Source organism: Halichoerus grypus, chromosome 14, assembly GCF_964656455.1.
Source record: "Halichoerus grypus chromosome 14, mHalGry1.hap1.1, whole genome shotgun sequence".
NCBI classification, from domain to species: Eukaryota; Metazoa; Chordata; class Mammalia; order Carnivora; family Phocidae; genus Halichoerus; species Halichoerus grypus.
In genome coordinates, this window is record NC_135725.1 from 28,276,443 (window position 1) to 28,294,067 (window position 17,625).

At 40.3% G+C, this 17,625-nt stretch overlaps 1 protein-coding gene and 1 pseudogene across 6 annotated transcripts in view; both read left to right on the forward strand.

The window, feature by feature from the left end:
- Window positions 1-17,625, forward strand: part of AOPEP (aminopeptidase O (putative)) — a 337,581-nt gene that overhangs the window by 212,315 nt on the left and 107,641 nt on the right. For all 6 annotated transcript variants that reach the window (XR_004914923.2, XR_004914927.2, XM_078061964.1 and 3 more), the window contains 3 exons: window positions 3,552-3,654; window positions 4,287-4,394; window positions 15,208-15,251. Coding sequence is in view for 4 of the 6 variants with exons in the window: in XM_078061964.1 (XP_077918090.1) it covers window positions 3,552-3,654; window positions 4,287-4,394; window positions 15,208-15,251 (255 nt within the window). In the remaining 2 variants the exon portion in view is untranslated. The remainder of the gene's footprint in view (window positions 1-3,551; window positions 3,655-4,286; window positions 4,395-15,207; window positions 15,252-17,625) is intronic.
- Window positions 6,353-7,020, forward strand: LOC144379996 (ATP synthase F(0) complex subunit C2, mitochondrial pseudogene; annotated as a pseudogene).

Consider the following 17,625-nt stretch of genomic DNA (forward strand, 5'->3'; position numbering starts at 1 on the left):
TTTAAATGGGCGTACTCATAGTACCTGCCCCAGATACGTAAGAAGAGCTTGGCAGAGTACCTGGCACGGGGGGATAACAGGAAATGGTAGCTGATAGTATTAGTTCAATTCTCCATCCATTAGGAATGAATCTGGCCATAATTAATAGAATAGTAAAGCAATCTTGACTTAAACAAATGACGAGAGTTCCTTTTCTCAGACAATAACAAGTTTGAAGGCAGGCAGTCTTGGGCTGGCCAGCAGCTGAATGATCCCATTGAAGACTACGTTCTTTCATTTGATGGATTTTGGCCCTCATAGCATATTGACTTACTGTCTCCTGGTTGCAGGGTGGCCGCTGTACCTCCATCTACCAATCATACTTCCGTCTATCGTAAGGAAAGCAAAAGCTTTCCCAGAACCCCACCTTATCAGCTTTTGTCTTATTGGCCTGGACCATGTCTTCTGACTATTCATAGCTGCCAGGACACTTGGAAAGTGAGCATTTCACTTTTCAGATTTAATAGTATAAGAGGCAAGAAAGAAGGTGGATGAGAATGGGACTGAGCCAGTGGCATCTGCCACAGTTCTTTCTGCCTCTCCCAGCGTCATTTAAAAAACATACTTCATTGTGCAGAGGGCTTCATTAATCCTCATCTTGTGTTCAGGGCACGTGAACAGCAAAGCTCCTTTCCTAGACTGATTCCCTTTTATTCTCACAAAACGTGTACTGCTTTGCGTGCATCTATTTTTTCTTAACTTTCTGATTGAAATGTAACATACATAGGTATTTCTGGATGGCTCAGTAGATTTTTACTATGTATCCTAGTGAAAGCACCACTCAGATCAATATATAGAACATTCCCAGCATCTCAGAAACCTTTCTCCTTTTCCCTGCTCTGTCAATACTCGCCCCCAAGGGTAACCATTATTCTGGTTATTCTGGTCTCTATCCCCATTGGTCTCTTTTGCCTGTTCCTTGACCATAATTATTTAAATGGAATCATACATTGGCATGTAGTCTTTTTGGGTGTGTCTTCTGTCGCTCACCTGTGAGACTCATGTGTTTTTGCATGATGGGGGAGTTGATTTGTTCCCTGCTTTCTCTCCGTGCTTTGTCTCTCTGCCTAGACCTGGGATAAGTTGCATCATGAGGGCTGGAGTAGCACAGAAATGGAAGTCACCTTTTCCCCACTCATGGAGTATCTTTTCCTCGTAAAAACCACTCCCTTTGATTTCTCATAAAGCTTGCCTGCGCCCTGCTCTCTCCAGCACGACGTCTACTTTAAAAGGAATCTCTTGGGGACTTGTATATTTGCCTTGGATGCTGTCAGCATAAAAGAATTTTCTCGAACACTTCTTCATTTGGAGAAGGTGAAAGAAGAAAGTAAGAGAGGGATGCTTTCTGGAAGGACATATTTAGGCAAAGGGGAAAAAAGCACCAGCTACAGGCGTCACTAGGAACTTGAGCTAGAAGCCAGCCTTTGGAGCCAAGATTTACGTTGGTCCTCTGTGTCCCTCCCCTTCTAATAGTCTCAGTACAAAGCTTAAGGCGTAAGAAGCTCACAGCAAGTCTGTCCCTCTTGGGGCTGGGAAAGCTGGTTTGAATTTAGGCCAACTCTGAGAAGCCGTCCTCCTGCCAAGGCTGAGGGTGGTGGGCTTTGCCTATCAAAGCCAGGGTGGTTTTCTTTATAAAAACGCTCAGTCCCAGGACAAACTTGAGAGCAGGAATAAAGCTGGTGCTTTTCAATGGAGTCTTAAATGAAGATGAAAGAGACTAGTTATTGCTGCAAGTATGGTCATGTATGTAAGTCAGGGATCAAGCACAAAAATTGAAAGTATGCAGTTAGCTCTGGTGGCCGGTTGTTGTCTCTACTTTAGGAATCTGCTGATCCCGTGCCTTCTGTCTGCTGAGATAATGTACTGGAATACTCTGCAGAGACTTAATCAGGGGTTCTTGCTTGGCAGCTAGAACACACTGCAAAGGTCCTAACTGGCAAGGTGGGCCATCTTCAGGCCCTTCTATTCGGGTCCAGCATCCTGACACATTTGTGTCCGTGAGCATATGGGATTAAATGGATGAACCACTGAGATTCATTGCCTTAACATCAGATGACCAACCTTGAATTTAGCCCTATTTATTGCTAACAACTTCAGAATATTTTATTAAGTTTATTGAGTAATTTTTGTAGCTCTGGCTCTTGCTAGGGGCTTTGCGTGTATTATCTCAGTTATTCCCCACAGGAACTGGGGAGTTGGGTGGGATTATTTCCAGTTTGCAAGTGAGTAAATTGAGGGTAAGAGGATTTAAGTCATCTGCCTGTAGGTAGCAAGTAGTAAGAAGTGGGGTTGAGATTCAACACCAGGTCTCTCAGATTCCAAAGGCCATGTACCTTGCAACACCACACTACTTTTGAAGAATAAAATCCCCCCTTTCTGATGTGCCAGCCCGATGGTCAGCCCTTGCCTCCCCTCACCCCAAGTCACGCTCTTCAGGCTGTTGAGCCAGTAAGTGACTGATTTTGGAATAGCTGAAAGTTGTAAGTACGTTGCCACTCATTTTGATTTTAGCTAGTTGTTGAAGCTTCATTATTACCCAATTATATTTTTTAAAGGAATTTTTAAAAATACTTAAAGCTATAGGGGCACCTGGGTGGCGCAGCTGGTTAAGCATTCGACTCTTGGTTTCGGCTGAGGTCATGATCGTAGGGTCATGAGATGGAGCCCCACATCGGGCTCTGTGCTTAGTGGGGAGTATGCTTAAGACTCTCTTCCTATCTCTTTGCCCCCCACCCCAGCTCTTCTCTCTCTTTCTCTCTCAATTAAATAGATAAATCTTAAAAAAAAAAAAATACTTAAAGCTATAGAGCAAAATGGAAAGCACCGTGATAGATAATAAGGAGACATTGGTTTCAATGCTGATGTCACCACGACTCAAAACAAGCTATGAGACCGGGATGCAGTCTTAATTTCTATGTGCCTCAGTTTCCCTCATTTGTGAAATGAACAGGTTAAAGTGTATGCTGGTAATGCCTGTACCTGTTCTAAAAACATGGGCCGCTATGACTTTTGTTTTTGTTTTTGATATTTTAAAGTGGCTTCAGAGTACAAATATTTCTTAGATCTTAACTGCTTAAATGCAAATTAAGAGAAGTGGGTACATTGGGCCTTTCAGGATTTTTTTTAAAAGATATTAGTTCTTTGCCCTTTTGAGTAAAGCTGCATTTTCCATTGCATTTCCCAGTCCATCACTCCCACCAAAAGAAAAGCCCGTAGGTTCTTAAATAATTCATATTGCGGCTCAGATTCCTTGAGGGTCTGGCAAGCTTTAATCTTGGATAAAATGATGTAAAATATTGCCAATAGCCAACCTCGGGTTGCCAACCCAAATATAAATCCCTCCTTGTTCAATATATGAATTTATAATATAAACTGTTTTAAATTATACCTGGTACAATTGAATAGACCTCAGACACTGTTGAGCAACTTTGAAAATAAGAAATAAGATGATATTATGGTCTAATTATTGAAAAATGTGCATACTTAAACAAAATTTTACTGCATCATTTTAGACCCAATAAAGAGAAGACTGGCCACGTGAGTGACTCAGGATCATCTGTCATCAAACATGGGCTCAATCCCGAGAAGGTCTTCATGCAGGTTCATTATTTAAAGGTAAGTGCATCTAAGCGACAGAAGTCAGTTGTTACGGGGCAACACTCTTTAGGTTATACATGTAAACATGTAAACATGGCCGGGACAAAACAAAGAGACTATCCACACTGTAATGTCATATGACTGGGCAGGTATCTGAGGGTCCAATATTTAAAACACTTCATATCCCAAAAATGAGACATGAATCAGTTTCCCTGCCCTGTACTTTCCTTCTCTCTGCTTCATGTCGGTTTTGGAGAGCCGAATCTTAAAATTGCCGTTAGGTTCCAAGGAGAAGACAGGAGGAATAAGGAAGTATTTTACGTCGTGAAGGCTTTTCCTGCTAGCTGAGGGAGACAGGAGCTGGGCCCCTCCTCGCTTTCGGTCCGTGATGGACATTAGGCTTCATGTAAACCGAGGAAAAACCAGATGGTAATAGCATTAACAGAAGGGTTGAAAGCAAAGTAGCCATTCCCTAATTTCCAGGTCCAGCCTTACTGGTAAGGATCTGAAAGGGCAGCCCAGGACAGGTCAGACAGAACATTCTCTATGTGCAGAAAGTGCTGGTGGGAAGTTAGAGTTGGCTGCGTCGTAAGCAGCTTTCTCGTGAACCCATGATAAACATCTTTTTTTTTTTTCTTCCTTTCTTCTAGGGCTATTTCCTTCTCCGGTTCCTTGCCCAAACACTTGGAGATGACACCTATTTTGCATTTTTAAGAAAATTTGTGCACACGTTTCATGGGCAGTTGATTCTTTCCCAGGTAATTTATGAGTCGTCATGAGTCCATGATATGTAATTGGAGGGAGTGTGACATGTGGGGACTAGGTTATGTGAGTATCAAAAAGTAGGGAAAAGATTTACAATTTAATGCAATAGGGAAAGTAGGGAGTTAATGAAGTGAACACAGGGAGGTGTTGTTTTGGGGAGGGTGATCTCCCTATAGCTTTGGGACAGACTGTAACCCAAAGCTGTCCTGTGCACAGGGATGTGGATAGTTGCACCTTACGTGACCTTAAAAACAAAAACAACGCAATCCTGCTCTTCCCTTTACCTGGAATGATCTTTGCAAGGTTGGCTCCTTCTTATCCTTTTGTCTGAGCTTGACTACCACAATCTCAGAGTCACCCCCGCCGAACATCTGTGTACCCACCGTGTTATTCTTTGCCCTTTGCCCTTGTCATTGCCTTCATTGTCATTGCCATTATTCATAATTATATTGTCATTGGTGGATCCATTTGTTTTTTTCTATCTCCTCCATTCTGTGCATGAGCTCAACAAGGCCAGACCATGTTCTTTATCTCACCAGTACCTAATATCCAATCGGCACACCGTACATGCACCGTATATATTCCATCAACAAATCGATTAATAACAAGATACACTGAAATATTCAGACAGCCTGGCCACCAAACTATCAGAGAGAGACACTGTCAGCTTATACTGGTGTCGGGCCAAGCTGCACATAGCAAGAAAGTTAGCAAAGAGGGAGAGGCTCTGAAAACAGTGCTCGTAACTGACAGAGAATAGAGGATGTGGCCTTAACACCGATCGGTCCGATGGGTATTCTTGATATTTGACAGTGATGCTCATACACAGTTTTGAAGTCACAGTGTCCACAGTGTTAGCTGTGATGTACGTGTGTGTACAACCAGAACACATACAGTGGGAGTAGCGTGAGTGTAACAAGACGAGATGACTGTTCCTTGCTCCTACATTCTTTTTTCTTTTGGCTGGGGGGAAAGGAGGGTCTTCCTAAACATATATTTGGAAAGGCATCTTGAAAATAGGCTCAGAAATCTTATATGCTTGGTGGACCGATTAGCCCAAACTCCCACTGCCTAAAACCACTGCGCACTGAGATACTGCAGTGTTAAATGAGCGTGTTGCCCGTCCCGTGACTTCTGAGGTGCTGATGTCAACTTCCCGTGGAATGCTTAGTGCCTCCTCTACCAGGTCACTCAGGTTTTCTTTTATCTTTTCTGAACAACAGCTTTATTGGTTTTTCATGACGGCTTTATTGAGATATACCATATATATTCATATACCATGTACCATATGTATATTCATATACCATAAATTTCACCCTTTTAAAGGGTACAAATCAGTGGTTTCAGTATATGCACGAGGTTGTGCAACCCTCACCACTCTGCTATTTTCAGAATATTTTCATCAGCCTCACAAGAAGCCTCATACCCATTAGCCATCACCGCCCCACTCCCCCTGCACTCCAGCACCAGGCAACCACTAACCTACCGTCTGTCTCTGTGGATTTGCCTCTTCTGGGTGTTCCACATAAATGGAGTCATAGAATATGTGACCTTCCGTGCTGGATTCTCTCATGTAGCACAGTGTGTTCTAGGTTCATGTGGTAGCACGGAGCAGCACTTCATTCCTTTCTTTATGTCAAGTTTTACTTTTTAAACTTTGGTAAAACATAAAAAAATTTACCTTTTTAACCACTGTAAAATGTATAGGTCAGCACATTAAGTACATTCACATTGTTGTGCAACTATCAGCACCAGGCATCTCTAGCATGTTTTAATCTTCCCAAATTGAGACTTGGATCCATTAAACAATAACTCCACCTTGTTTCCTTCACCCCTGGCCCCTGGCAACCATCACTGCAGTTTCTGTCTCTAGGAGTTTGACTGCTCTAGATACCTCATGTAAGTGGAATTGTACAATATTTGTCCTTTTGTGACTGGCTTATTTCACCAAACGTAATGTCTTCAAGGTTCATCCATGATGCAGCACGTGTCAGAATTGCCTTCCTTTTTAAAACTGAATATTCCAGTCTTCTTTGCACTGGGAACAGCTCTCCTGCCACAGGCCCTCATCCCCTAAAAATGTCCACCTGTGCAAAGTTCGTCTCCACCCCCTTCTTGGTCAGGAGCACCTCTCAGCTGTTGAGCTGATCACTGTCTGCAATGGCGCTAAAACCACCGGGGACACTGACAGATGAGAGCCTCAGCTGCCTGGCAGCCCCACGTCCCCTGACCTCACTTATTTCCAGCCGCAGCTTCCGAACCAGTGCCATTTCAAGGGATGCACAGCAGCCAAGTTCATTGGGGCTGGGGCTGCCACGGTAGGGGTGGCTGGCTCTGGGGCTGGAATTGGGACTGCGTTTGGGAGCCTCATCATTGCTTATGCCAGGAATCCCTCTCTGAAGCAACAGTTCTTCTCCTACGCCATTCTGGGCTTTGCCCTCTCGGAAGCCATGGGGCTCTTTTGCCTGGTGGTGGCCTTTCTCATCCTCTTGGCCATGTGAAGGAGCTGTCTCCACCTCCCATAGGTCTTTCTCCCGTGTCTTGTCTGCCCTGTATGTTCCTTTTCCTATACCTCCCCAAGCAGCCTGGGGAAAGTGGCTGGCTCAGGGTTTGACAGAGAGAAGATAAATAAATACTGTATTAATAAGAAAAGAAAGACTGAATATTCCATTGTCTGTATATGCCATATTTTGTTTATCCATTCATCCGTTGATGGATGCTTGGGTTATTTACACATTCTGGCTCTTGTCGATAATGCTGCTATGAATATTAGTGTACAAATACCTGTATGAGTTCCTGCCTTCCTGTCTTTTAATTATATTTGAGGAACTGCCATACTGTTTTCCACAGTGGCTGTACCATTTCACATTCTCACCAGCAGTGCACAAGTGTTCCTATTTCTTCACATCCTTACCAACAGTTGTTCTGTTTTTTAAATAATAACCATCCTAGTGGGTGTGAAGTGGTATCTCACTGTGGTTTTAATTTGCATTTCTCTGATAGTTAATGATGTGGAGCATTTTTTTTAAGTAGGCTCCACACCCAACTCTTGAACTCATGACCCTGAGATCAAAGAGATGCATGTTCTACCGACCTACCGAGCCAGCCGGGTGCCCGGATGTTGAGCAGTTCTTCATGTGCTTATTGGCTTTTTGCTTTTTTATATCTTCTTTGGAGAAATGTCCATTTAGATTCTTTGCCAATTTTTATTTGGGTTGTCTTTTATTTTTGAGTTGTAAGAGTACTTTATATATTCCAGATTCAGGTCCCTTATCAAATATGTGATTTGCAAATATTTTTTCTCATTTTATGGGTTATCTTTTCACTTTCTTGATAATGTCCTTTGTAGCACAAAAGTTTTTAATTTTGATAAAGTTCAATTTATCTTTTTTTATCTTTGGTTACTTATATATTAGCTATCATATGTAAGAAACCATTGCCTAATTGAAAGTTATGAAGATTTACTCCTCTTTTCTTCTAAGTGTTTTATAGCTTTAGCTCTTACATTTAGGTCTCTTATCCATTTGAGTTAATTTTTGTATATGGTGTGAGGTAGGGATCTTACTCCATTCTTTTGCATGTGAATATTCAGTTGTCTCATGACCATTTGTTGAAAGATTATTCTTTCCCTCCATTGAATTGTCTTGGCATCCTTGTTGAAAATCAGTTGACCTTAAATGTAAGAGTTTATTTCTGGACTATTAATTCTATTCCATCAATCTCTATTTCTGCAAGTACCACAGTAAGTTTAGAAATTATTGCTTTTCAACTGAGACATACTCATTGTAAAAAAAAAAAAAAAATTCCAGCAATACGTAAAAGTACAAAGAAAATGTGAAATACTATTTAAAATCCCGCCACCTATAAATACCCATAATTAATATTAGGTGAACTTCATTCCAGAAATTACACTATTCTCTCTCTTTTTGTATGTTACATGATATGTATACATTCATGATATGTATGTATATGTGTACACACATATAAAGATACAAAGGTATATGTAGAAGTAATTTTATAAAGGTAGGATTATATTATACGTGCTTTTTAATTAAGTGTTTTCAATTTTATTTTACTTGAATTTAACAAATGAAAAAGAAACTAAAGTGAATGCAAAGAACTTTCCTGAACTTTGGAATAATGTAAGAGAGATCATTTCCTAAAAGATTCTTCCATAGTCAAGAAGGATGATTACAAAAAAAATCTTTGAGGTTGAAATTGTTATTTTTTTCCTCTTTAGCTATTTATTCCATTTTTAGAAAGCGTCAGTTTATTCACTTCTGTAAAAGCTGAGGAAATTAGCAGTTATGTACTTCTACTACTTTTCCCCCAATTCAAAATTTTTCATAATTAAATATTTTTATAGAGTCAAGGTTTATATCATTTGTTATATGTGCTGTAACCATACTTTTCATAGTTTTATAGTCTTAGCTCTAGATTTAAAGGACTTCAGTTTCACCATCAGTCACTTTGCCATGCTTCTATATTCATGAATGCCTTATTTTGATTCCATTTTTTGTTGGCTGAATTTTGTTATCAAATTGATGTTTAAGTTGCAGACTCACTGCTTCTGTGATTTTTGAGTTCTTATGTGCTTGAGAATGTTTGTCTGTTGCCTTTATATTTGAATCACAAATTGGCTGGGTATAGTATTCTCCAGTCACATTTTCATTTTCTCAGAACTTTGTGGCTATTGCTTAACTGCCTTCTGATTAATAATGTAGAAACTTTTTTTAAAGATTGTATATATTTATTTGAGAGAGGGAGAGAGAAAAAGAGTGGGGGAGGGAGGATAAGAGGGAGAGGGGCAAGCAGACTCCATGCCTAGCATGGAGCCCAACTTGGCGCTCGATCTCAAGACCCTGAGATCATGACCTGAGCCGAAATCAAGAGTCAGCCGCTTAAGGGACTCAGCCACCCAGGTGCCCTGTTGTGGAAACTTTTGAAGTCAGCCTACTTTTTCCTCTTTATGCCACTCAGATGACAGAAGAATTCTTTCTTTATCTTTGACATTTAGTAATTGACTCAGAAAATAGCTTGGTGTTATGAGTCTGCATCAGTTTTATTTTTCCTGCGAAGGAGTGTGCACTTCCAGTCTTACCTTCTGTTCTTCCTTCTTTCAGCGAAATTGTCTTAATGGTATGTTTGAACACATTCAGGTTTTTCTCCCTTGCAGGGTTCTGGATTTCAGGGTTGCCAGTTATCCTTGTGTTATATCATCTTTGTCCTCCATACCTTTCATTTTCTAATTGCTTTCATCTTTTTCTTCTTCATGGCATGTGTTTATCTTAAGTGACATTATTTTTATTATTAATGTTATTATAACATTATTATTATTTTTTTCTTTAATGTCTACATTTTTCTTACTTTTTTGTGTTATTAATTGTCATGTACTGGTATTATTTTGGTCCTTTATTTTTTATTTTTTATTTTTTATATTTATTTTTTTTTAAAGATTTATTTATTTATTTGACAGAGAGAGACACAGTGAGAGAGGGAACACAAGCAGGGGGAGTGGGAGAGGGAGAAGCAGGCTTCCTGCTGAGCAGGGAGCCCAATGCGGGGCTCGATCCCAGGACCCTGTGATCATGACCTGAGCCAAAGGCAGACGCTTAACGACTGAGCCACCCAGGCGCCTCTATTTTGGTCCTTAATTTATTTCCTTTGCTTTGAAATCTCTCTTTTCATCTCATTTTGTTGTTTTCCGAGCTTTCATTTTACTGACTTTATGTTCTTTTTTTTTTTTTTTTTAAAGATTTATTTATTTATTTATTTATTTGAGAGAGAGAGAATGAGAGAGAGCACATGAGAGGGGGGAGGGTCAGAGGGAGAAGCAGACTCCCTGCAGAGCAGGGAGCCCGATGCGGGACTCGATCCAGGGACTCCAGGATCATGACCTGAGCCGAAGGCAGTCGCTTAACCAACTGAGCCACCCAGGCGCCCTGACTTTATGTTCTTATTATGATCTTTTGTTAATTTATTTTATAGTGTAAAACATTCATAGAGAATTTTCTTCTGTTCCTTGCATTATGTTTTCTTCAAGACTGGAGTCTTTGTCTTTTATCCTATGTTTCTTAGTTCTGCTCTCTCTTTATGTGGGTTTTGTTACATTAATTTGCATAGTTGCCATACTTTTCTTCTTGCTCATTCTCGGCATGTGTAGCCCTGTCCTGACCTTTAATTTATTCTCATATGTATTAGAACATTATTCTTGATTTCTTTCCCAACTCGTCGGAGACATGTTTTCTTTCCCTCTGAGCTACAGTTTGAAGCTTGGATGTTCTGCAATGGTGGAGCTTGAGGGCAAGAGCTCCACTGGGGCTGCATACAGCTTTTGTTGCAAGAATTTGGCTCCACGAACTCTTAAAATTCTTTTAAATGTTCCAGCCAAGATTCTCTTTACCTGATTTGGGTGCAGCTTTTTCCCCACTGCAGGTACTCTCTCAATCCATATTGTTCCTGCAGTTCAGCGTGGAGCTCTAGAAGCTCTATAGTTCATCAAAGAGCATCTTAGTTGTTTATTTCCCAGCTTTTGCTCATCTCTCTCCAGTAAACATTTCTAGTTCCTTAACGGTCAAAAAAAAAAAAAAAAAAAAAAAAGAAAGAAAGAAAGAAAAAGAAAGAAAGGAGGAAAGATAAAGATATTCCTGTTTCTTTCCAATTGTGTGGGTATTTGTGAGAATTTGCAGGGTTTGGGCAATTCACCAGTCCCACTACTGCTAAGCATGAGGTTGGGGGTGGTGCAGAGTGAGGGCTGGAGGCTCTGTTGGAATCTTATGTCTCTTTCCTTAGTTGTCTCCTTTTGAAGTTTATGCCACGAGGCTGTCCTTCTTTCCTTATTTGGATGCCTCTGGTGACATTTCTGCCCCCTCCTTTTTTTTTTAGTGGATTGGGTTTTTGTTTGTATTCCTTGTTAGTGATGAGGAGGGCTGTGATCCAGTTTCTTTGCTCAGAAGTCCTTCAATTTCTTCTTTTTCCAGTTTGCTTCTTAATCTTTTCCCTTGTGAACACCCCACCCACCCAACATTTTGGTTTATCACTGTCCCAGTCCCCACTGCAGGTTAACAATGACTTCTTCCCAGACAATTCACGTCTCAGTTCTTATCTTGCCGACGTGGTCCTTGCTGAAATTATTTGGTTATTTATTTTGCCTCTCCTGCCCAACCCCCATGTCCATGGTAATTATTCATAAAACATCTGAAAGAAATCACTAAATCTGTGCAATTATCAAGCCATTCCCAGTTTATCCCGTAGAATCTATGTGTACCTGCTTTTTATTGAATATTTTTACCAGGACTAAAAAAATAATTACCAAATTAGCCATGTGCCAAAAATCAGCGTAGTTTTTTTTTTTTTTAAATTGTGCTTAATTTAATGTTGTTAGGTGTTGATGAAAATAACCTCTCTGGGACTGACCTGATTCACATATAGAATATTAGGAGAGGAGGAAATGAAAAACTTTTCTCAAGGAATGTATTTTTTGATTGGGGTGAGGGCTTGTAATAATTCCCAAGGATCCAGATAAAATTTTATCCTAGCCCGCTGTCAGAACAGCAGGAGGCCTTTTTTGTTTTTGTTTTGTTTTTGTTTTTTGGGGTTTTTTTTATTGTCTTGTCTCCCTTTGGTTTTAATCTTTTTTCAGACATACTGTAGAGGTGACAAACTGGGACTCTGGCATTTGATGCTAGCCAACTTTGTCTGTGATCCTAGAATCAGCCTTGAAGGAAAGCCCTCCTTGTCCAGTTAAGATTTGTAAATTGCCTTTACAAAATTGCCAACATGCTGAAGGGAAGAGGAAAGATGGATGAAAGAACTGAAAAGAGGTGATGAGGGAAGGAATAATCTTAGGAAGCATTTTTCTTTTTATGTTCTCCTGTTGTGGAGAGTGGGGAAAAGCTTCTATCATGAGTCCACTCCAGGGGTGTATGCCAGTTTACAAAAAGAACCAGGAAAACTAGCATGTCATGGTTAATGATTAGGTCATGAAAGGAGTAAGAAGGGCCAACCAGTAGGGTTAAATCCACTAATAGCTGGTATAGCATTGGGGCCAAGAATCTCTTTGGACTGGATGGAGTCTAGACAGAACATCTAGAACCGTGAATGGGCATTCACATAGCCCATGGGAATACAGACACCATGACTTAGAGATGCTTGAGGTGGTGGGGTTTTGTGATCCATTGTGATTCTTTAGACCTGTTGTCCCCAGCATTGTTGAGAGCCTCCAGCGAGCTGCTGGGTGGCCTCCAGGTCTCAGCCCTAAGGCAGGAGAGGCAGATGGCCACCTACCAGGAGGCGGAACAAGGTTTCTTAAAAATGAAGCAAGGTTTCTTGGGGACCTCCTGTACTTATCCTATATTGACACAAAATTCTGGAACATTGTGCTCTGCATTCCTATAAAGAAAGATCCAATTGTAATTGGAAAATGCAAAAGGGCAGAATTAAGGTTAACTCTGAATTTCCTGCTTCTCCTGCAATTCAGTTCTCCCCCTTGTCATTGAGTTAATGTCATCCCCACCCCCCATAATTGAGCATAAATTACTGGACAAATATGGGATAAGTTGATATGGACTATAAGGAGATAATGAAGCAAATTTAGTAAGAAATTATCAGTACAGCACTCAGATTTTTAAGAAGCAAAAATACTGTCAGTAAGCCAATGAAATATTTGCAAAGTAATCAATATATCAGATTGTGATAAATCAATTTCTAATTTAACCTTTTAACAAAATGATTGTTAAAATTATAAAAATAATGACTTTAAGAACCTCAAACAAAAATAATTCTTCACATTCTAGATATTACTCATTTCCTTTTTTTCTCCACATACCCACTGCAGGTCCAGATGTGAGACATTCGATTTGGAGTTGTCCCTTTCCATTATGACTACATGATCCATGTTCTTCATATTAGTTTTGTTACTCTTTGTATCATTTATTGTAGGTGAAGCAGCAGTAGACAAATAATGACTTGGAAGGAGAACAGAGGTTAGGAGAAATAAATCTTTCATTAGTACTCCTAATAGGGAGACTTGGCCTCTGGAAGAAATGGCCCTAGCCACCTGTAAGCACACAGGGACGGTGGCTCTGCTCAGTGCCATGATGGAGAGAGAACACCTCATCATACAAATTGTTCACAGATTTCTATTCCTCTCTAATTCCATCTGTTTGTAATACGGAGGTCGGTGCTGCTTCCATCTCGCACTGTGTCTTAAATGGATCTCATCAGAGCCCTGTGCTGACCCTGGATCTGCAGACTTGATTCTTGGGGGTGGGGCGGAGGGTGTGGCTTCTTTCTGCAGGAATTCTGGTTTGGTAGCATCCTCTTTGGTCATCTGGGCTTACACAGAGGCCCCTCTTTAAAGGACCCGTTTTAAACGATTGTTTTCAACTTATTAAAATAAAAACTTCAAGTGTAGATCTTATTGATTGTTCAATATGAAGTCCAGAAAGTTAAATATTGTTCTTCTCTGTCTCATGTTCTGTATTGATCCAAAATGTATCTTCTTCAACCCTTCAGATAACTTAGGGTTACCACTAGCCTTGGGTCACTTAGCAAATAAAAATGCACAACTCCCACTTAAATTCAAATTTCAGATAAACAACAAATAATTTCTTAGTGTAAGTATGCCCCCAATTTAACTGGGCGTCCTGTATTTTATCTGACAGATCTGGTTGAGACCAAATCAAGATTCTAGAATTTATGGGCTGAAAAGATTGGTCACAGTACTCAAGGTGCAAATTAAATAATAAATGTAATCTTGAGCATTCATATGTGAATTTTTTTAGGCCTATGGTATTGTGGTTATATTTTCAAAGAGTCCTTATCTTTTAGAGTTATTTACTGAAGCATTGATTGATGGTGTTATATAACATTTGGGATTCACTTCTGAATAATATAGGAGGCAGCTAAGAGGTTAGGACGGATTGGCTGTGGGTTGATGGGTACATAAAGGTTAATTATACTCTTCTCTACTTTTGAATGTGTTTGAAATTTTCCACAGTACAGGAAAAAATAGATGTGTCTAAGTTATGTGTTTAGGTTGAAAAAATCTATTGTTGAAAGATCCAAAATGTGAAGCAATAGGAGATTGCACAGTGTCACTAGAAGTAGCTTCAGACCGAGGCGGGGGCCCACGAGCCATTTTGTAATTGTGACATCTTTGTTCCTCCACTGGGATATTAATTGTCTTGATTTTTGTCTTCATCTTTTTGTTGTTGTTTTTGTTTTATATATATATATATATATATATATATTTTTTTTTTTTTTTTTTTTAAGTAATCTCTATACCCAGTGTGGGCCTCAAACTCACAACCCTGAGATCAAGGGTCGCATGCTCTACTGACTGAGCCCCTAGGCGCCCCTGTCTTTATCTTTCCATAGAACAATGCAAGAATGTTGCAAGTTAGTTCCTAGCCTCTTGGAGTTGAGAGTGTTCAGGTGTCACAGGATCTCTAGGGAAAGCTGGAGAGGAGGAAAACGTGGTTAAGTAGAGAGGGGATAGTGCTTTATGCTATGGTCAGCCTTTTGAAAATAGTTAAACATGAAATAAACTGTTGGGTTAGGTCAAAATAACAAACAGTACATTTTTCAATTTGCGGTTTTTACAAAACAAATCTCTTTAACTGATTGGATTGAAGCCCTGGTAAATTAATAAATATAGAGTATATAGTCTAATAAGTCATCACAGACCTAGCTTCCCTAGCAGGTGAGCTGTCAGCAGCTGGGAGCACTCGGGCTCTGGCACGATTCTGGACAGTGTTATTTATTGATGGACATCTTTAATGGTTTGCTTTTTTCTTCTTCCAGGATTTCCTTCAAATGCTGTTGGAGAATATCCCAGAAGAAAAAAGGTGAGGACCGATTTAGGAATTAAGAGCCCGGTTTTACTTTTAATGTTAAAAATGACCCTGCCATTGTTTGGCTTGTTGCAATCTAGAAAGTTCAATCTTCATCTCTTAACAGCAGTAGGGACCTAGCCCAGGACAATCAACCAGCCCTAGAGCTAGGTCCGCGTGGATATTGGGAGCCAGGGCACGCAGCGTTGGGAGGGCCCAGAGTCAAAAGCCCTGAAAGTAGTATGAGAGACAAGCCAGGGACACTTCGTGGCCTCAGCTGCTGTGAAAAAGAAGGGAGGAGAGGAAAGTTCTAAGTTAGGGTTCTCTAGTTAACACGGTTTAATATAAGGAAATGCTGTTTAATTGAAGGTAAAAGTGTAGTGTAGTAATAAGAGCCTGGGATTTGAAGTCAGGCTCTCCTAGGTTCTTACCCCAGCATGGCTCCTTCCCAGCTCTGAGATTCGGAGTGAGTTACTTCATCCCTCCAAATTTCGGTTTTTCACCCTTGGGAGGAATAAAAGAGATAATATCTGTGAAAAGTAGGTGTTCAATCAATGATTGATAACAGTTATATCAATAGTCATCTTCTGTGCCTCAGGCCCTGTATACAGGATCTACATATAGTAAATCATTTAATCCTTATTACAGTACACCCCCCTCCAACACCATCATCATAGTGGGTATTGGAGGGCAGTACTTCCTATATGCAGGCCCTCAGGTAATCCTTCATCCAACACTATTTAGTGCATGACATGTCTATCCCTATTTTCCCAGTAAGAGCACTGAGGTACTGAGGGGCTGACCACGTATAGGAGGAGGAGGTTTAGGACCTACATCAAAGTTTACACTGGGTTCATTCCAACCCTCTCCTTCTAATTTCCTATCTTAATTTAGACACTAGAAGTGAATACCCTGAAACATAATTCCCAATAGCAAAATTGGTATTTAACGTTGAGGGGGGGCATCTTGAGAAATTAAACATTCCTTTGAAGAAGAGCCAATGTTCTTCTCCTTTCTGATCCACAGATTTAACAATGTTTTTATGCTCATAATAGGTTTCCAAATGTGGAAATGAATTCTTTCACGCAGACACTGACTTGGACCCAGGCAAGGCCATCCTCCATGTAGGTGGGCCAGCTTTATAGGCAGTCCAAATGGAGTGTCTTAAAGGGAAGGTGGCAGGGTTTGAGCCACCAGGAGGTGACATGCAAATTCAGGGGGGTATCCAGGGGCCATGAAGACATGAAGATTTTTTTCTAAGTGTTAGACTTTTGCCTGGCCTTTTGTTTAAACTCCCCATCTTCCACCTTCTACTTCTAATTCTGGCTTCAACTATTAGAAGTGTTATTGTTATCCGCTTGTTTTTTTAAATTAGATGTGAACACACACACATAGAGCAAGCCAGTGCATCATACAAAATGAACATACCCATATGATTTGATAAATTCCTTCATTTCTACCTCTTTGTGTTCATGCCTTTTGATGCTGAAGGAAGTCTTATACAGGGAGATTGCGTGGGGCTTTAGTAAACAGCCAAGATTATTAGCTCTTCAGGAGGCTGCTTGAAGGAAGTGTGGCTTGTTTTGGAAAGTCTGAAGTGTTTCAGATTTACCATCCTTTCTTTTTAAGCAGACATACGGATTTTCTTCATGCAAAATCACATCAGATGTGGCCATTATTCCTAAGGTCAGGAACAACAGTTTACCTGCAAGACATTTTTTTCCCCCTTTTCTTCTGTACCTGCCCTGGAATAACTTTTCAGATTCCCTGATAAGATGGAGCAGTTTCCTTAGAAACTAATGCAAGAAAAGAAAGATAAGACAATACTAGAAATGGTGTATTCTTATTACCAGTCTGTACTATACATTCTTTTGGAAGAACTTATGGCACAAATATAGCAAATTTCATGGAAGCAACAAAGTGCATTTTTAATTGGGAAGGGCTTCTTTCTTTTCATCCTCTTCCTGATAAGGTTATGAAGTTCATGGGGATGGCCCTGAGCCCTCTGGCTCCGAGGGCTCCGGGGGACTGGGATCTTCTTATCATTGTGAATATTTATCGAGGGACACACTGTTGAGCCCACAAAGAGACTTTTGTTGGGATGGTCTCTGTTTAAGGGTGGCCACCGACCACCAACCTTCACCCCCTGAGAGGACGCCTTTCCCAGTTAGGGTCATGTTTTGGCTAGCAGGTTTAAGCTTCCTTTTAAAATTCCCCTTAAAAGTTAAGGCGATTTCCTTCCTGCAATGAATCTATTTCAGCAAGTATAGCAGAATATTTTCTGAACCTTGAACATCTTTCCTGCTAACTAATGTCAGAATCTAATTCAGCTATTAAAACAGACCGTTTGCCCTTTTACCTATGCAGCATATTGTACCAATTTTATCTG